At 42.7% G+C, this 20,333-nt stretch overlaps 2 protein-coding genes and 1 long non-coding RNA gene across 4 annotated transcripts; 2 read left to right on the top strand and 1 right to left on the bottom strand.

The window, feature by feature from the left end:
- The first annotated feature begins 1,551 nt into the window (after positions 1–1,551).
- Positions 1,552–8,418, top strand: LOC137882270 (uncharacterized). Its single transcript, XR_011103937.1, has 3 exons — positions 1,552–1,709; positions 6,090–6,184; positions 8,200–8,418. It is a non-coding gene; the product is annotated as an uncharacterized lncRNA (long non-coding RNA).
- A 680-nt stretch (positions 8,419–9,098) lies between these two features.
- tmem18 (transmembrane protein 18) lies at positions 9,099–10,752 on the bottom strand. Its single transcript, XM_068724557.1, has 5 exons — positions 10,331–10,752; positions 10,063–10,180; positions 9,825–9,879; positions 9,594–9,687; positions 9,099–9,507 (listed from the first exon to the last, which is right to left on the bottom strand). Exons 1-5 carry the CDS (start codon positions 10,421–10,423, stop codon positions 9,409–9,411), a joined length of 459 nt encoding a protein of 152 aa, XP_068580658.1. The 5' UTR covers positions 10,424–10,752; the 3' UTR covers positions 9,099–9,408.
- A 735-nt stretch (positions 10,753–11,487) lies between these two features.
- si:dkey-119f1.1 (Structural maintenance of chromosomes protein 6-like) lies at positions 11,488–20,258 on the top strand. Of its 2 annotated transcripts, none has more exons than XM_068724622.1 (27): positions 11,488–11,546; positions 11,895–12,052; positions 12,212–12,347; positions 12,767–12,872; positions 13,188–13,324; positions 13,713–13,774; positions 13,885–13,965; positions 14,063–14,164; positions 14,454–14,573; positions 14,922–15,020; positions 15,213–15,359; positions 15,582–15,670; positions 15,765–15,929; positions 16,123–16,301; positions 16,467–16,668; positions 16,822–16,936; positions 17,077–17,237; positions 17,489–17,624; positions 17,796–17,876; positions 18,048–18,218; positions 18,365–18,502; positions 18,663–18,808; positions 18,980–19,105; positions 19,268–19,373; positions 19,490–19,642; positions 19,747–19,844; positions 19,976–20,258. In XM_068724622.1, exons 2-27 carry the CDS (start codon positions 11,915–11,917, stop codon positions 20,067–20,069), a joined length of 3,288 nt encoding a protein of 1,095 aa, XP_068580723.1. In that variant the 5' UTR covers positions 11,488–11,546; positions 11,895–11,914; the 3' UTR covers positions 20,070–20,258. The 2 variants fall into 2 exon arrangements, with proteins under 2 accessions (XP_068580723.1, XP_068580724.1); XM_068724623.1 differs by having other exon boundaries at positions 11,495–11,546; positions 11,900–12,052.
- The last annotated feature ends 75 nt before the right edge of the window (positions 20,259–20,333 follow it).

The following is a 20,333-nucleotide window of genomic DNA, read 5'->3' as shown; positions in this document are numbered from 1 at the left end:
AGTAAAAAAAAAAAAAAGGAGCAAGCAACTGTTTAACATTAACACGTGCTGATTTAGTCTTCACTGTGTCACTGATTCTACAGTTATCCTGCTGGTATGATATGATGTTAGTTTGGTGCCATAGAGGTATTTTACCACTCTTTATAATGGCCGCTGTCTTATTGCAAATTGCACACAATGATCTTGTGCTTCTTCTTAAAAGAATGCATATTTCTCAGTCTACTAATACTTGAACTCCACCTTTTGAACCTGAGCTCCTACCTCCAACAGCTCACTCCCTGTGGCTACAAGCGGCAGACAGACGACAGGAGGTGTGAGAGCCGTGCATCGCTCACAAGTGTTCTTGGTCCTGATCACTTAACTTGTATTTCAGTCAGGATTTAGATCAGAGTCAGCCTATTGAGCATGTGAGATATAGATTCTTTATTTATTGTTTCTTTATCGCTAAATAAAACTTGCATATTGGACCAATAACTTCATAAGTATAAATAAAATAAACTGTCTCTACACACTGGCCCTGGACTTGAAGTAAATATCACTACGCTGTGCTGTTTGTCACATCTTTGGCTAGTTTTCTCTTATTCTGTTCAACAAGGATGAATTGAAACGACACCAATCATGTAAAGCTGACAAAAGTAATTGCTTTTGTAAGTATTTTACTGACTTGGACTGTTGTAACTGTTGTAATATCAGAACACAGACACATCTGTGAAAAATGGACCACAGCAAACAGCCAACTTTGATGCATCACCTCTGCATGTGTTTCCCATTCACAAACTGTTTTTTTGCACAATATAAGAGAGCGGACCGTGTTTTAAAGTCTGTCTGGTGAAAAGGAAGAACCACACATTTGATTAACATCTATACCTGATGACACAGGAGTTCATCACCAGAGGTGAACATGGTGGACGGATTCGTGGAGCTCAGGGATCTGAGAATTTGCCTCCTAATGTCGCACATGTGAATCCTGGTCGGGAGATGGAGATGATGACTCATCTGTCTAGACAGATACACAGTACTGTAAGAGACAGTAATAAAGGCAAAGAACAAAGGCTTGTGATTCTAAAAAGAAAATCCACATTATACTCTTCCATCTTCCTCTGCCAGATGTTATCTTCCACAACACAATCAGACACCCAAAGTCCTTCTTTTCATCTCGTACAGTGTCTAACAGATGGAGTGGTCCATCTTCTATGGATCTTCTATGCTGGGGCGGCAGCATCTCGGCAGCCGACGGGAAGAGACTGAGCGAACTCGTCAAGAAGGCCAGCGGTGTGCTGGGGCGTAGGGTGGATACGGTGGAGGTGGTGGAGGTGGTGGGAGACGGGACAAAAGGTGCACCTTTAAAGTTCAAGGTGATTCATAAGGAGTGCAGTTGGCTGCGGCAGACTTCCATTCCCTTTCACGGGGGGGGGGAGTAGGCTAGGCCGGACGGCTCCCCGGCCTAAGTGGAGGATTGTGGTAGTGGGCGTGGTCTGTGCTCAGCTGCAGGGGGGGGGATCTGTGGCAGCGGTTCAGGGGAACAGTGCCAGGGTTAATTGGCACAGCTGTAGCCTGTTGCTAATCATCCCGCGTTCTTTTAAGCAGTAGCAGGGCGGAGCTCTGGTGGCCGGTGACACGCAGAGAGGACCAAGAGAGCGCCGCAGACTCCAGCTTCATATCTAACGCAAAGACATGAGACCGGCATCGATCTTCTCCGGTAACTCTTGGTAAGAACGTGATTGTCCAAAAGTACTACGAATTTGAATGAAGTGTCTTAATTGAATCCAAATAGTTTTAAAGGATGATTGACCGCCACTCAGAGCTAACTGATTAACACACTAGTATGCCGGTTCTGATTCCTGTTCTGCTTTTAATGACGTTGACATGGAACATGAAGAAGAAAAAATTCAAAACCATTACAGTATTCAGGTTTGTTTACATGACACGATATCCTTGTTTCTATCGAAGTATTTCAGATAGCATATTAGGGTTTCTGAAACCAGGAAATTATGTTTACATGAGCAACGCATATAACTGGGATACATCAGAGACCCGGTCGTAATCAGGATACTGCTGCACATTCTGGTTCTATATCAATATATAGTTTTTTTTTCCATAATTTACTCCATATTGCCTGTGTGAATTGCTTTCATTATGTTCAGTCTTCCGTTTTGAAACTGGTTTTAGTTTAACCAACATCGGGCTTGCCGAGGAAAGGATCAGCAGATGATGAAATAACAAACCTGTCGGTTAGCATCTGTCAGCATCTGTCTGATTAAAGTGTATGCAAAGAAGGCATGGGGGCCTCTGTATGTCGAGCTCTCTGCGGTCAAGACGACACGTGTACAGTACCCACCACCTTGGGGTTATCCTACGTGCCACGGAGCCCTCCCATTGGGCCTCATGCTGACATTCTGCGTTACAGCGCATCGAAGCCGCAACATGCTGGGACGACCCCACCAGCCCCCCCCCCCCCCCCCCCCTCTCTCTCTGCAGAGGGGGCGATGAGTCATTTTATGAATAGGAAGTGAGATGGTCATTAAATCAAAAGTATGTATATGCTGCACTGTCTCTTTTCTCATGCATGATTGTTTGAAAGCACTGATCCCTCAACAAGATGCTTAGTAGAAGAGATGGACCGTAGAGCGATGGATTCAACCCGTCTTCTCCTCCTCTCTACAGCCGCACAGAGGAAATGAGGTATCTCACTCTGAGTGACAAAGTCCTAAAATTCATCACAATAATGGGCTATGATTCATGCGCTTCAGATAGGAGCACCAAATTGGCATAAGTGACAATGGAGACACTGTCCCTAGAGTGTACACGTTGTCCAGACAGATATGTGTGAGAATGGACATTAATAAGCTTATTTCATTCAGCAGACCCTCCATCCATGGCTCCATTCTCATCCTTCCTGATATTATTCTCCTTAAGACTGAGGCTGCATGTAAAGTTGACTGCCTTTCCTTTTCCTTTGATAAATACCGTGCAGTTAATGACCTCGGATACATTTTTACGTGTTTATGTAAGGGCGTTTGCATGTCCACCCATGAATTTATGGTATTATGTTGGGAGACTAACCCACTTGGCAGGATTTCATTGCAAAGAACAGCCATCTGCCTGCTTGATACACCCGTGTTGAATGCAGTATTACTCTCTGAACTTAATATCTAAACTTTGTCAACTTAAATTCTTGAGATATCCAATGTTTTTTTTTATCAAAACAGAAGTATTGATGGGCTTCCTGTATTTCAACAGTTCTCTCTATCATTTAATCTCCATCGACTCAACACCTCTGGTTCTGATTCCCTCCTCAGCGCCTCTCTTTTTAGGGACGGTTAGGGTTTGGTGTTCTTGGTCCGTCTCTGAGACCAAAATCTGTTGCGCAGATAAACCATTAGATCAAGTCCTTGTGTCAAAGACAGACAACTCGGTTTGACAAATTTGGTGTTGGACAGGGAATTAATTAATGGGGTTATAACCAGGGCATGATGATGAACATGATCGGAGTACAAAATGTAAAAATTGTTAGATATGCCAACAGTTGCACAGAAAATGTAGGCAATAACACATAAACCAATAATAGGAAAAATAGCAACTATGTTGAATAGGTCTGTCTTCAATTAATTAATTCCAATTATCGTAAGTAAGAGAGTCTTTGAGTCGGGGCACAGCAGGGCGGCTGAACATTCAGTAATTTAAATTTTCTAAATGTTTCTAGTGAATGATGAATTGCTATTTACTTGGGTCCAAATAGAAATTTCTACTCCAGCCAATCCCTGATTTATGTGGCACCAAATTGCATTGGTCTCTTCAGGATGTTTCCACACACAAAATACTTATCTGTAGGTGGTTAAATTGACTCACACATACTTTCTTGGTACAGTTAAAGGACTTTTAAGATGAAACACATCTGGCTGAAAGAAACTCTCAGTCATTTGGAAACGATATTCATCTGGCTCCGTTACTGCTGGGTAATAATGTCTGTAGGCACACGGTATAATGAGATTGTTCACTTTGTTCTCATTGTTACTGTGTGTAGTCACACAAAGGTCCCTGCATCAAGGAGACGTGGTCTGACGTTGTGACGCAAGCGCTTTGTCGAGGACCACAGTGAAAGACTTGGCATGAAGTCTTCTGTATGACCTGCAGCTTTTCATGATGGATGGGCAGGATATCTGTAATGGAGCGAAACCGGTCACTGCGCGAAAATGGCAGCATGAATAAGGAAATGATGAGAATGTTGAGGAGTAGATGTTGGCAATTATCTCGCCTGCATAAACATAAATCTAGTTTATGATTGAGTCGTGATTGGGATCGGCTCCCAAATTGAATGGGTTCCTCCTTGGCTATACCCTTCCACCGTTTGTCCGTAACCCTGCTGACAAATAGACAAACAAACCAACCTGAAAACAATCTGCATGGCAGAGTAACACTTCGTGAATCTACGCTCTTGAACTAAACACCTACATTTCCATCTACACTCTTTGAGGAGCCAACAGGTTTTTTTATTTTAGTTGCTTAAATCAAACTTGTTTCTTTGGGAACTTTTTCTGCAAAGACCCGAATGTTTGAAACCAACTGCAACTTTTTCATAAGGCCCACCAAGTCAGTGTCTGTCTTTAATTTAATTCAGCTTACCACCGTCACGTTTTAATACATTAGACTTGGTTTCATATGCTAAAGACTCAGAATTGGGTTTACTGCTAAGTAGGTTCAGGAATGTGTCTGGATGTTTGGTGCATGTAGTCAACAATAACAATATATAATAAAGATATTAAGGAAATAAAAATACAGGCAAAGTACTGCAAGATTCAAGAGCATAAATATAGAATAGACAAATTATAATAAAACAAAAGATTATATGTACCATATAATCAGAATTGTGAAGCACTTTGTAACTGCTTAAACAAATTATAATAGTATAATTAGTATTCATTTTAACAACCCTCAAAATTGTATTGTTTTAAGAAGAAAAACAACTTAAATGTCTCATGTTGGAATAATAAAAGTGACCTGATGTTCAGTAGCTGCTCTTAAAGCAGACGATGATGGAAGAAGGTGATGGTCAGTGTGTTCTGGTGAAAGTGATACAGGCTTATCAATGACTCACTTAGAGTGAATCACTGAGTTCAAGCTCTTTGAGGCTTATAGTCTGTACCCTGGAGACGTATTGTAATTCAAATACATTAATAAAGGTTGAATACAATTTGGTATATGTCTGGATTTAAAATAAAACCCGTGAATGAAAGTACATCATACTGTAATGATTTCAGACATCGCCAGGCTTTTTATATCACCAGTGTGCATAAAATTTCTATAAAATATATCTATATAATCATGTTCATCACACTGACTCATTCATAAGCACACACTGAGTGACTCATCTATCACTCTGCATCAGTTATTCCAGTTTTTCCGCTCGCTCTCCCTCTTTTCTCATTTATTGTATTACAGAGCATGCTCAGTCGGTGTGACTCAACCTGCGGAGACATGCTGCTGCAGGACCCCCCCCCACCAGGTTAAAGTATGCAGCCCTCGCTACCTAAAGCTACGGGACGCTGTTTAACTTCAACCCCCTACCCCCCGTTTAGCATTTATACATAGTTTAACACATAATAATTGCTTAAAACACACTTAAAAACTCAGTAAAGTGACATTTTAGGTGTTTAACGTATGCGTCATCAATATAAAAGATATAATATAATTCTATTTATTGTTAGCATTATGAATGCTTGATAACAGTTTAACATTGCTGTCCTTGTTATACATAACTGTATATATAATGATGTATGGAATATACACTAATTCTTACAGTGTGTCGTCAGAGACTGGATGAAATGATTGAAGGAGAGGAGTTGAACGTTATTGTATCTGTTGAAAGGTTTTCTCCAGAATTCATATTTTTGGCAATTTGCAACACCTTCCCTACAATATGTCAAGGTAACATAACAGTATTGTTGGTACAAAACATGTATTGGAATAACACAACATTGACATATCACTATTAAGTTGATATGATTGTGAGCAAACGGCTGCGTATTTATCCATCCAGCTGTTACAAAGCAACCAACATATTGTTTTTGGATGTTTGTGGTCTCTTTCAGCTCAGTCTTTGGTCTCTACCGACTCCTGAGGAACATCTCGGAGTCACTAACCACTGTGTTCACCGGACGAGTCCAGCCACACACCATTGCGGCTGGTAAAATAATCTACTTCATTTTTAATTATGATATTTTCATCATAAAAAAAAGCTCTTGGCACAGTGAAACATATGAATATGTGTTGTTAACACTGTAAAATCTACATTTAGACCTGATGTGGAAGAGAAAAATGCACAAGTTCATCTTTATTTAAGCTCTGCTGCTGTGCAAGAAGGTATTTTTTACAACCGGTACAAGATTTATGGAAAAGTGGTTAAAACTGCTCTTATTAGCGCAACATTGTAACAAACACAGAGTCCTGCCAAACATCTTCACCAGTAGATTATACACCACAGATGTTGAGAAGCACAGCAGCAGCCAACATAAACTGTATAGAAATAGTGAGAGAGAACATTGTGGCGGAGAACGAAAACACGACTTGAGCTCATTTCCTTTCTGTGCTGAGATGTAAACTCAAAGTGCACGACTGTTTCTGGCCAATACAACATCTGCCTATTCACATTCTCTCAACTGGAGTCATGCTTTAGCTTCACTCACTGTCATGTCATTACGAGGAAGTTCTGTGGATCCGCGCCAGACGTGTGTGAGTTGTGAGGATGACGTGCAGGTGAATGGTTGAAATGCTTTTCATGCATACAACTTCGACATACGTTTGTTTATGACGTCACTTGAGGGAATTTATCAGATTATGTGCAGCTCCCTCCAGCAGTTCCCTTTTAACTAGATGAACATGACAAGCAGTGGGTCAGTTACAAACTGTGCAGCCAAACATTGTTGGAACCGACAGAGCTTTTTCAATATCGGTTCAATTATTTTAAGAAAAGTAACTTCAACGAAGGGCTGCATTAACCATATTAATGACAAAAATACTGTGTAATACTAAGATGATATTAAAGGTACTTCAGGGAACATACAATATAATGGGACATCTAGTTGTTAAAGGTAAAGTTTGTGCCATGGGATCTTGCTATTATCACTGATAACATGATAATCAGCCACTTTCTACTGCGACACCATCATCAGCTGTGATCACAGGTAACAATGAAAAGGCCTACCCGATGTGACCCACTGGTGTCAGGACGACATCCTGCTCCTGAACATCAGCAAGACTGAGGAGCCGATGGCGGACGAAGCAGGGAAGGAGCCGCTGATGTCAGTGAGTCCTCGGTGGAGAGGGTAAACGGCTTCAAGAACCTCGGCGTTCGCATCACTGAGGGCCTGAACTGGGCGCTACAAACTGACTCAGTCGAGAAAAAGACAAGGCAGAGTCTGTTTCACCTGAGACGCTCGAGGGTGTTTGGGTATCCATTTAAATACTGAGGGATTTCTACTCCTGCACCATCACCGCAACTAGAACGCAAAACCCTGCAAAGAGTGGTTCTTTTTGAACATGTGCGGCGCTTTATCCTGCCAAGAGATGATTTACGACCCGTCTCTCCCCACGCACATCATTACGGGAACTGCTGGGATTACATCTTACGGGAAATGTACCTGTATTACATGTGACGAATAAAACTAAATTGATTGAATTTGTACAGATCAGACACTAGTACTAATACATGTTACACCTATAACTCTGTGCACCACAGTTCCCCATCTGTAACGTTTTGACTGCACAGGACCTGTGGGAACCTCAGCTTCAGCTTACAAGCAACACATTGACATGATTCATCCTTGATGAGCGTGTCAGTTTCTGGGCAAGGATCTCAAAATGTTTCTCACAGCTCTGGTGTAACATTCCTAATGCAATAACCGGCCTCGGTCTACAACGTCCATTGACAACTTTATCAGTTTTACTGATGGTTTACTTGTTTTTTCACTTGTCAGTTGACCAACTTGATTATTAATTGCCCAATCAGACCTCATCTATCTAATAGTTATGGATCTCGTAGCTCATCTGCCTCCCGGTTCATTGGGTTGTTTGTTCTAAGATGCACTTCAAGGCGTCCTTTCCCGATCTTTGTCCCGGTCTTTGTCCCGCCTGCTGTCCTGTGTGTTCTGTGCTGTTCTACTATCACTCTCTTTCTCACAGGTGTGTTTCTTTCATCCACAGCGGTTTCCCCCAAAGGACTGCAGCTGACTGGATGTTGTGCAATGTACTATTTTACATGTCAAACCAGAGGAGAGCAGCCATGTCTGAGGTACAGCAACTAGTGGTTTTGGCTGCAACTTATTTCAGAGTGTAGTATCCGCTCCAATCGTTTGTTTCACAGAGACACTTCTGAACTTGTCTAGGTGCTTGAATACGTATTCAGTTAGACATGACTCAACTGCCAAGATTAGCAGATTTCCTGCATTTTACTACTGTATTATATTTCTTATACAGTGTTTTAATAACCGTTTTTAATGTTTCAATGAATGTCCTTTGTGTTTAAATCTTTTCTCTTGCCTTATGTTTTGATGTTTTTAATGGTTTTATGTGAAGCTCTTTGAATTGCCTTGTTGTTGAAGTGTGCTATACAAAGAAACTCGCCTGGCCACATACGGTATATATATATATATCAGATGCATTTAGAGACGGTGTGAGTTGAGGACAAAGTCTCCATAGGAACCTGTCTCATGTCATCTAGTTTATACTGCTCTCTAGTGGTGCAACAACATCCTCAGGCCTTCACTGAAACCATGACGAGGTTTCACTTTTAACCTGTACATAAAAAAAATAAAAATAAAAAGGTGTAATTCACAGATAATCCATACAAATGTATTCAATCAATCATTTGGATTCATAATTCATAACATAGCTAAGAGGCCAGCATATTTCTATATTGAGCCTGAACACCAGCCTTTCTTGTAATTGGGTGCTGCTGTTGTAATGACATTGATTTTAGGCAATTTTTGTCAGTATGCTCTTCCCTCATCTTAATCAACAGATCGATAATGACCAGTCATAGATTAAAGCTTCTCCATGATCCATACAACGACCTTCTGGTACAAATCAACAGTTACATGAAAGTCGTTCAAAAACACTTTATCTTTCTTTGTGCATTTCAACAACTTTAAAACAACATTTGTACAAAACAGTAAACGTCCTTTGGTCCTCGTATATATATCATAGCGTACAGTATTTCACCGGCATTTTTTTATTTTTACAACAGCTGTCACCAGAAACAGACAGCCAGTCCTGACCGACATCAACGAAACAATCTATTCACGGTCACAAGGAGGAATCCGTCTTCGTCCTCCGAAATTCAGGATGAGCATGGCGGAGGCACCGATTCTCAACACCTCCAAATGGAGTCCATTTTGGACACGAGGAGGGAGATCAGTCATTCTTCTCCCTCATCTCTCTGCGGGCCTTTCGCTTGAGCTGGAGTGTCTTCAGCTCAGTCATAGTGGAAAACGTCCTGTACACCCACACCATCTGTCAATGCACACCACAAGACATCCACGTATCACGTCGCACTCATCACACTTTAACTGAGGTTGAGGCTGAACAATGACGCTTACCACAATTATGACTGTATTCAGCAGCAGAGGGATGGAGTACACCAAAGATATGAACATGCCCTTGGAGTCAAAGTACTGGAAATTAGAGAAGGACCTGCAAGAAAATAATTACGCTTCATGAAATCTTAATGACTGAATATGTGGCCTGTTTTTGAACAACAGAGCCTCTGCATACATATGTTATTTACCACATGAAAGTAGCAAAAATAATATTCTGCTGAATTGTCTTACCTCCAGTTCATGGCTGCCAGCTCATTTAAATATTCAGCACTATACACCAGACCAACTGTAAGACGGAGATGTCAGTCAGTAACCGATACAGCAAAATAAACAAATTCAACAAGGTTCACAGGATTTACTGACGGTGAACTGGTCTTATTCAGTGTTTACTGGTAACACACACACACACACACACACACACACACACACACACACACACACACTGCTCGGTTCTCTTGTATTCACTTACCCATGAGCAGGAAGTGACAAATCTGCGCTCTGTAGTATCTGCACGTCAACACGGTCAGAAACAAACACACGACATGAAACAGCAACAGCCCGATTAGCCAGGACTCCGACCACTGCACCTGTAAACGGAAGCACACAATTGGGCAGCGGTCACCCGGGAATAGAGCTGCTCCAAGTGGGTAATGACGGTTTAGAAAAGGTAGCCTGTCTATTAGCAGGGGTAGCTACGACCGCTAACGTTTACTCGTAGGAAATCAAATGTAACTTACAGACATGAGGAACGTCCATACGGATGTGATTCTTAAATTGCTGAACTCATCGATGGGGACAGAGCTAATATTCTCCGCTTTTTGGTCCGTCATTTTCACAAAACAACCACTGCTCAGCCTAAAGCTTCGTCTGTAAACAAGTCCAGGCGGTTTGTCGCAGTAAAGTTACGTCATAGAGGCGACTTCTTCTCCGTTGAGGGTTTTTACGGCGGTTGAATTCACGTTGCGTTACAGCCACCCTCGGGTTTTAGTCTCACTTCTTATGTACACAGTCTATTGCGCAGTGTTCATAATCTTTAAAGCCGGTTTTAAAAAGCAATCCCTAGTGAATGTGCTCTGTAGCCCACTCCTGAAAATACTGCAGTATTTAGCTATTTGTAGTATTATATATTTGTTGCTGCTGTAGCGAACAAATTCCCCCTTATCTATCAATCAATCTCTCTCTCTCTCTCTCTCTCTCTCTCTCTCTCTCTCTCTCTCTCTCTCTCTCTCTCTCCATTTAAGGAAGAAGTGCTATATTCACGTTTTTTTTTCCACAGTACACACTTGTATGTTATATGTTTTAACAAAAAGACTCCAGACTGCGGTCTAAGCACAATTCAATCGGTTTCACTATTTTGCCACTTTATTATTTAGAATGTATATTGTACATATTAGTTAAATGTTAATGCTTGGTTTCTCTGTTCTACTTTGATGTCTTTAATGTCCGTTGAAAGTAATGTGAAAATCAAATTCCATGTATGTGTACGCATACATGGCCAATAAAGCTGATTCTGATTCTGATTTAAGGATTTCTTTTAGAGAAAATAACAAAACAAAAAATACTTCTGCCAAGATCAAAATCAAATCAAACAAAGTGGCTACAAATAAAATAAATAAATAAAATAAATAAATCACGACAGCAGGGCTATCTCAAATTAACTTAAAGCTATCAAGTAAATAAAAAACCTTTAGAGCGTTCTTGTCTTTGACATGTTTCAGTGACGTGCGACTGTTAAGGATAGTTAAAGCACCGTGTACGATGATCATAGGACGGTGTCTGATGTTTATGACGCAAACGGCTTTTGTGGTCTCGTGAACTCCTATAACCACGCGAGAGTACCCCGGAAATACTGGGCGCGAATTTGACTATCAGCCGTCCCACGGTCCCCCCCCCCCCCCCCCCCCCCCCAGCAAGTCTTCTGGTTGTGTGCGGCTGCCTCTCACTACGGTATCGGTAAGCAGTCCCTCCATGAACTAACATGCCAGTCCTTTACTAATTCTTACAGCGACGCAAACTAAACCACAACACAACTCCGCTGCTCGCTGGCTCAATACTTGTTAACTGTTTAGCATGTAGCGTCAGTTAGCCAGCTAAGCTAACGTTAGTTTGTAACGGCTAGCCTGATATGTAACGTCAACGTTACTTTCGTTTTCGTTTGACGTTAGTCTGCGGCCAGTGTTCCAACTGTCGGTTTCGCGAAAGACATTACGCAACACAGACAAACCGACAAATAGCCTTCAAGCTAGAGAACAAGAGCTGCGGTTTAAACCGTGAGCTTTCAGTTTCGTTTCTATCCATAAGGCTAGGTTAAGGTGGCCGAGATGTCGAAAAGGAAAAGCAGCTCTGTCAGTGACAACCCCAACAAACGGGTCAGACCTGCTGCTGCTGCTGCTGCTGCTGAGGAGGAAGATGTAGAAGATGAAGATGTTGACCAGGAAGAGCCTCTACAGAATGGACAGGTATGTGCTGTCAAATGTTTCTGAAACATCCTGTTCCTGCAGAGATGTTATCATCTATTTCCCCTTCACTCTGTCTTGTTTAGAACAGACTCTCTCAGAATGATAAAGACGCACACTATTGTGTAACATGAAATGTTTCACGGTTCAACCTGTGTTTAGGTGCAGGGCGCTCGTGAGGTGGTGAGTGATGCAGGCATCGTGGAGAGCATCACACTGAAGAACTTCATGTGTCACTCTCTCCTTGGCCCCTTCACGTTTGGTTCCAATGTCAACTTTGTGGTCGGCAACAATGGAAGTGAGTGCAGCCGTGAGGCTAATGGAGGCTGAACTGAACTGAATGAAGATGCATCCTTGAGCTACAATAAGCAAATGCACATTTGTTTTGTTTGTTGATTTAGCTTTTATTTCTGTTAGTGTTCAATATTTCTTTCTTCATGCTATGCATTCAACATGAAAATCACACGTGTCTCATTATTGTATGTGATCGGTGCTCAGATTTCTATGTCTGTACTTTTTAAGTTGTGCATTTATCATGAATCCTCTTGTCTGCCCAAAGTTGGATCTGTGTAACGTCTTGAACCTAAATCATGTATTTCTGTTCCTATATTGCTAAGTTCCCTGTCTACGTTGTATCCTTCTTATCTTTCATTTGGTTCATTTGGTTATTTCAGTGTCAGAAATCTTTGTTTTCTGCACTAACTGCTTGTGTGACAGGTGGAAAGAGTGCCGTTCTGACGGCTCTCATCGTGGCCTTAGGCGGGAACGCACACGCCACGAACCGAGGATTATCCCTCAAGGGTTTTGTGAAGGAAGGAGAAAGGTTAGAACCTTGCACCACATCATGGTTCTCTTTTTCAACATGCAGGTTGTTGAGTGTCTGTCCGTCCGTTTCATGAATGTTGTCCTTCAAGTTCTTCTCAACTCTTCACCTTAAAGAAATTTCTGGTGTAAACATATCTTCCGTGAAGGCTTCTTTGCTAGAGCTACACATTTGACGAGATGTCAAGTATATATCGTCTTCTCTCTACGAGAGAGGGGGGACTCTCAAATCCCATTGTGTTTGACATTTTGAGAAGTATCGCATGTAAAAGTTAACTTGTGTTAAAAGATTGAACGTGTGTTACTCGTTCCCCAGCTCTGCTGACGTATCGATCACCCTGCGTAACAAAGGAAGGGATGCTTACAAACCGGAGGTGTACGGTGCAGCCATCATCGTCGACCTGAGAATCACACGGGAGGGCCTGAGAACCTACAAGCTGAGGAGCAAATCAGGTAAAGACTGTGAAGAGCTATACACTTCTCTTCTACTACTGCACAGTGCTTACAATATATAACATTTAAGTAGTACTTTTCCATGTCTGGACATTATAGTAAAATATAGCAATTTTGTTCTTGTCATGTTAGGCTCATTTTCATAAATTTCTGACATTTTATAGACCAAAGGATTCATTTATTGATGGTTGAAAAAAAAAATCATGTTTATCGATAATTGTTAAACGATGATGAATGTTTTTCTGTTCACGATAAAAAGCAGCATAAGGCAAGAGTGAAAAAGAAAGGAAAGTTTAACAATATGAGTATGCAAATTACTACTTCTGACAGCTGTGTGAATCTGTATTATTAGCGATTAATAAACGTATGTATTTCTTTCCTCTTCTAGGTCAAATTGTCTCAACCAAAAAGGAAGAGCTGTTGTCTATCCTGGACAATTTCAACATACAGGTATGAGCTCTGCATGCATTACAACGTTCTTTAATCTTCATTGCAGCAGAATGTGAGATAAAGCTGCTGTATTGGTTAGAGGAAGTCATCATCAGCTTTCCCCCCCAAAGGTGAACAACCCCGTCTCCGTCCTCACTCAAGAGATGAGCAAATACTTCCTCCACTCCAAGGGAGAGGGGGACAAATATAAGGTGATTCCATTCAGACACATTTAAAGAAGAACGTTTTCTCTTTTTGTTTTTGTGAACTTTGACTGTGATTTATTTCTTTTTTTCATTCCTCTTACAGTTTTTTATGAAAGCTACCCAGCTGGAGCAGATGAGAGAAGACTTTGTTTACATCAAAACCACCAAACACGTCACGGAGGACAAAGTTCAGCAACACAGTGAAGTAAGACTCCGCTTGGCTGACAGATTCATACCAGAGAGTGAATACTGGACTTGGATGTTCACCATGTGGATACAAAGACAGGAGCTGCTGGATATGTAAATAAGCAACTGTCTGCATGAAGGTGACGATATGTCGATGTTTCTACTGCCCCCATGTGGCCAGAAAGCGTCACGTTATTGCAGGACTAATTATATTGATGCAGAACTATACTGTTGATCAATTTAAAGGCTTCAAATAGAAACAATACAGTTTTATACAACCATAAACAGTTATTACTTTACCGTTTCAGTGCTTGAAAGACTTGAAGCGGAAATACGTGGAGAAAGAGGACCGCTACAAGAACATGGCATCTTTGGATGAAATGCACACCAAACTGGAGGACTTGCAGAAGCAAATGGCTTGGGCTTTGGTGAGATCATGTTCTCCTATGTTCTTCTCCCAATTTTGAATTCCAACCTCCTTCATGCAGAGACACGTTGGGCTGTTAAGGAAATGAGGATGAGGTCCGCTCCTCTGTGACCTCATAGCTTGCCTTTGTTGTCGTCTCAAAATGAAAGCAAGCGTTTACGGACCAATGTCTGAACGAGACTTAGTCATGACAACTCGTTCTGAATAGTGGTTGACTTCCTTGTTTTGGTACAGTTGGTTTTCACAGCTTATTCAAACCGTTTCTGAGTATAAATCTGTGCCCCAAGTATGTTACACAGTGTTCACACTAATGAAGCAACCGGGAGTCACGTGTCCTCTGATGTTGCAGGTGATTGAGATGGAGAAGGAGTTGGAGCCAATAAAAGAGAAGCTGCAGTCAGACCGACATTCTACAGAGAAATATGACGAGAAGGTGGATGAATGGAAGGTATGCAACTTCTTTAGTATTCTCCATCAAATCACTGTATTTAGTGTGTGTTTTTAGAATCACCAGTAATTTAATAACTGCCTCTGTTTGATAACTTACACCACGACTTTGCACTTTTCTGCACTAAGCTCTCTTCTCTCCTCTAACCTTTTAACCCCCGCCTCTCTGATCTGTGTTTATGTAATAATACAGAATAAGGTCGAGGAGGCGGAGAAGAAATCCAGGCAGATCCAGGAACACTTGGAGGAGATCACGCAGCAAGTCCAGGAGCTACAGCCCAAATGTGCCGAGCTCAAGGCCGAGGCCCAGAGACGGAATACCCTCCTCAAGTCTAGCGAGGTCAGAGTTCAGAAAATACGTTAGTCCAGAAAACACAGTCAACTGGTTCAGTCGCTTTCATGCGAGTGCTGCAAGTGAATTGAATAAGTCTCCCACAATATAAAGCAGTGTATTGGTTCTTGCTTTCTGCTCATCTTGTCAGATATCATTAAGGTTATTATAGTGAGAGCTTGTTGTGTAACTGACCAGTGTTTCTAATATCCGATTATGTATGTGAGCTAGGTCACTGTGCACAGATTCAAGGCTAACCTGAGGGACCTGGAAAAGGACAAAGTCCAGCTGTCCTCGAGGATCAATGATCTCAAGCTGAGGTACGACCTCATTTTGTGTTCACGCGGTCCGTGTTTATACATGTATTTATTTTGTTGTTGTTGCTTTTTGTCTTCCTTCCAATTTTCGCTGTAGCATCAGTCAGACATCGGGAGCGGAAAGCCAGGCCAGGACGGAGCGTATGAAGCAGATACAGGCGGAGCTCGAAAACATGAGTCACCAGATCGCCACTCTCAGCCAGCAGATTGACCAGTACCACCATGTCTGCAACCGGGCCAAGGAAGAGCAAGGAAAGATCAGGTAGGGAACCGAAACAAATAAATGTCCGCAGAATCAGAAAGAAACCCCACTGTGAGCTTGACAGTTGAAGTTGAGCTGGAATAAATGCATTTGTATCTAAATAAACCCAATTAGAAATAGATGAATTAGTCTGTTGGATTAGTACGGCAGTGGAATAACTGATACAGTACCACCCGCCCACCTCTGTCCTCAGGAAAGAGCAGGAAGCGCTCCAGAGGTCCATTGACGCCAACAGAAGGAACCTGCAGACTATGGAGAGCAGTCGGTCCAATCGCCTGCGGCGTTTTGGAGAACACATGCCTGCATTCCTCAACGCCATCCAGGAAGCTCACAGACGGGGCCAGTTAAAGCACACACCTCGAGGACCTCTGGGTAAGACCCGGTGCCCAGTTGTGCTTTGGTCAACATCTGTATATTCCAGGCCTGATTCCTTTCTCACCCTATTGAATCACAAAATCAGCTGTGCCAAAAGGTGACTTCTGTGAAAAATGCTCCTCTAACTTGCTTTCTCTTTTCTCGTTTCCTTCCCCTCTACAGGTTACCTCATTAGCCTGAAGGACCCGGAGTTAGCCTTGTCTGTTGAAGTATGTCTTAAAGGGCAGCTGCAGGCCTTCACTTGTGACAACCACGAGGATGAGAAGGTGCTGCAGGGCCTCATGTCTAAAATGTTCCCAACTGGCCGTAGACCGGCCATCATCACCAGCAATTTTCTTTCAAGAGTCCACGATACGAGATCGAGGTGAGGTCATGGACAACATTCACCTGCTGGTCCGGTTTTCAAAGTTATCAAATCTACACAGCTTCATTTCAGTCTGTTACTTAAGGGACACATTTTGCATGAAGTATCACTTGAATACCATGGTATACTATGTGGTTTGTGTCTTCTTGTCAGGGCCGTCAATCACCCTGAATACCCCTCCGTGCTTCAAGCTCTGGAAATTGAGGACCCGGTTGTGGCCAACTGCTTGATTGATCAACGGGGCATTGAGAGCATTCTACTCATTAAGGTACGGTGTTTCCACTACACCGACGCAAACACTTAACGGACTCGCGGTGTTGGTGTGTTTCTGACACAGCAGTCAATGTAACAACTGACCTATTATTTGAACTGTACATTTACTCTGCGTGTGCACTTTTGGTGGCGTAGAATCGAACGGACGCTCGGCGAGTGATGCAGGCCAGAAACCCTCCTCAGCACTGTACCCAGGCCTTTTCCAAGGACGGAGATCAGATCTTCAATAACCGGAGTTACACTGCTGAGCAGACCAGAGCCAACTACCTCTCAGGAGATGTTGAGGAGGAGATCAGGTGTGTGTGTGTGTGTGTGTGTGTGTGTGTGTGTGTGTGTGTGTGTGTGTGTGTGTGTGTGTGTGTGGTAATACTCTCTCTTTGTCTTTTATTTGTCTCATGTAAACCTTATCTTGCTTGTTGTATGTAGAAAGACCGTGTGTAGATAATGGACATGTTTAGCTTCCATTTTTTCACATCAGGCAGTATTTGTAGGAAATGCTTTTATGGTAACACCTTCTCTGTCTCCTGGTTCCTCTCTTTGCTCTCAGGCACTTGCAGAGGGAGATCGAGAACCAGAGGGCTCAGGCGTCTCGCTTCCAGCAACAGATGAAGAAGCTCGACGACGACATCAAACAGAACGAAGGGCTGCTGAGAAGAACCCTAGTAGAGCAGAGGACTACCAAAGTAACCCTTTTACCGCTAATACACAATTCATCATTTATCAAGTAATTTCAAATCGATGCATAAACATTTAACCTTTCAGTTGGAAATACTGCTCAATCAAAAAGGAATTTCCAAATCAAATGTCGAGTATTCTGCACTGATATATTTCATGATTTTGTATATTTGTTCCAGGCCACGGCCACAAAGCTACAGCTGGAGCTGACTGACCTACAAAATATGGAAGAGCCTCAGTCAGAGGACCTCAATCCCCTGGTTTGTACAGAACACATCAGTGCAGTACAACAATCATCTCAGTAGATACACGTAGGAAAGAAAATATGGAATATTGACTGCAGGAAAACGTCCCACATAAATGTATGATCTCCAAATAATCAGCACAGATAGACACCTGGGGTGATATGCTACTCTCACACTCTACTACAGGAGGAAGATCTTCAAGAGATCGTTTCTAAGATCTCGTCCAAGCGTGCCGAGTACGACGAGGCCCGAGCTCAGATGATTGACTTCAAGGCATCCTATGAGAAGGCAGAGCAGGAGTACAAGCAGCACAAAGAGCAGATCAACACTGTCGCTGAGGAAGCAGACCCCGTCAAGGTAATAAATATATATATATATATATATATATTTATATATAGTCTTGTATTTAGGATAAAAGAAAGATTTAGATCTCTATCCCCTGAATACCGGGGGAAGCTCACGCGGTTGCTCTTCCGTGCGCTCGTCCTTCTGTCCTTCTACAGGAGGAGCTGAGTAAGGCGGACCAGGATGTGATGAAGTGCAGGCATCACAAGAAACACTATGACGAGAAACGCAGCGCCCATCTCCGCAGCATCCAGACCCTCGAAGCCAACCAGGAGAGCAAAGAGCAGGAACTTCAGGTGTGCCGAACGGAGATACACGGGGCGGCTGGGCTTCATGGCTAATTTAACAAAAATTAACTATTTTAATTCAAATAGCAATAGCTGTGGCCGGGGCATTATGTATACGACTGCGAGGCAGTAAATGTATTTTGACACTTTTTCTCACCCTGCGGTTCAGACATCTGTGGCCAAGGCCAGGGAAATCTGTCCAGAGCGACTAGAAGTACGACGGACAGCCAGGAGTCTAGACAGCGAGATCAACCGTCTGAAGGTGAAGATCAAGACCCAGCAGGAACAACAGGGGGACCGCGAGGAGGTAGTGAGGTACGTCACCTAGACCAGGGCGTCGCATGACAATGTAGTGCTTGAACCGTGGTGTCATGACACGCGTGTAAGCATCAGTTGTACGTCTTTACTCTATTATGAAATGAAATCTTTTCTTCTTCTTTTTTTAACACCAACACCTTTTCGTCTGTCTCACCTTCTCGTGTCTAGGCAGTATCACGAGGCTCTGGAGAGCTACAAGAACATGGCACAGCAAATGAAGTACCTCAACAGCTTCATCAAGAGTCTCGATAGTGTCATGAACCGGAGACTGCAGGTGTACGCTGAGCTCAGGAGGTGGGAGCTCTTTCATTTATCTAACGTTGATAAATTCATGTTTCTTTTCGATCTAATGGATTAGCAAAATCCCAAAAAAGAAGAAGTGTTAATTGTGTCACTTGTCTCTTTGTGTTCCCTGATGTTCTTCCTTCCATGTCCACATGTCTCCGTTCTCTGCAGGTTCCTCTCGGCCCGCTGTAAATACTACTTTGACAGCATGCTGGCCCAGAGAGGATACACCGGAAGAATGGCCTTTGACCACAAGAATGAAACCCTCTCCATCTCAGTACGACCAAACTAACTCGACTAAACGCCGTAGTGGCAATGAGCGACTGCTACGGCTTCTTATCCAGGTGTAATGATCAGAGAAATGACACCGATTCCTCCTCCGTTCCTCTGCAGGTGCAGCCGGGCCAGGGAAACAAGGCTGACTTGAGTGACATGCGCTCTCTGTCCGGAGGCGAGCGCTCCTTCTCCACCGTGTGCTTCGTTCTCTCTCTTTGGGCCATCACGGAGGCGCCTTTCCGCTGTCTCGACGAGTTTGATGTTTACATGGTAAGAAGAGAGAGATTTTTATTTGTCTGAACAAGAGCATCAAGAGGGGGAAGGAACAGTTTGGAGGCTGTTCATTTGCAGGGTTTTCTCTTTTCTTCACTTAGGACATGGTGAACAGGAGAATATCGATGGACATGATGCTGAAGGTGGCTTCTGGTCAACGCTACAGACAGTTCATCTTCCTGACCCCACAGAGCATGAGGTATTCACTGATACAACAGACTGTGATGTATTCACTGCAGCTACTGCAGAGTCTCTGAGTAAACGAGCTTCTTAGTTTCTGTGAGAGGGAGGCACTCACGTCTTTGTTGCTCTTCTTCTTTGTTCTTTCAGCTCTCTTCCAGAGAGTAAAATCATCCGCATCCTCCGTCTCAAAGATCCAGACCGGGGCAACAACACACAAAGAAGTCCAGACGAGGAGCAGTAGTGTTGCTCTTCTGGTTTGTCAGCACTATTAAACGATCCACTATTACAGGGGTTACTGCACAGTGAGGGGAAGTGTTTTTAAAAACCCCCGCCAATTGTTAAATGGCTCGAAAACAGGCCCGTTGAAGAGTTGTCCGTCATTGTTAGAAATATTTAAAGTTCATTAAACCAAGTCAAGTTACGAGACAAATGCGTGTCTGTGTTTACATTCAACTTGAAACCTGTCAGGGTCGGTCTTGTGAAGAGGAAAGGTTTGCACCTTTAA

The sequence above is a fragment of the Cebidichthys violaceus genome, unplaced genomic scaffold (assembly GCF_023349555.1).
Source record: "Cebidichthys violaceus isolate CVI_PGR_0920_01 unplaced genomic scaffold, fCebVio1.0.p SCAF_31, whole genome shotgun sequence".
Lineage (NCBI taxonomy): Eukaryota > Metazoa > Chordata > Actinopteri > Perciformes > Stichaeidae > Cebidichthys > Cebidichthys violaceus.
This window is presented reverse-complemented; position numbering and strand designations above follow the sequence as displayed.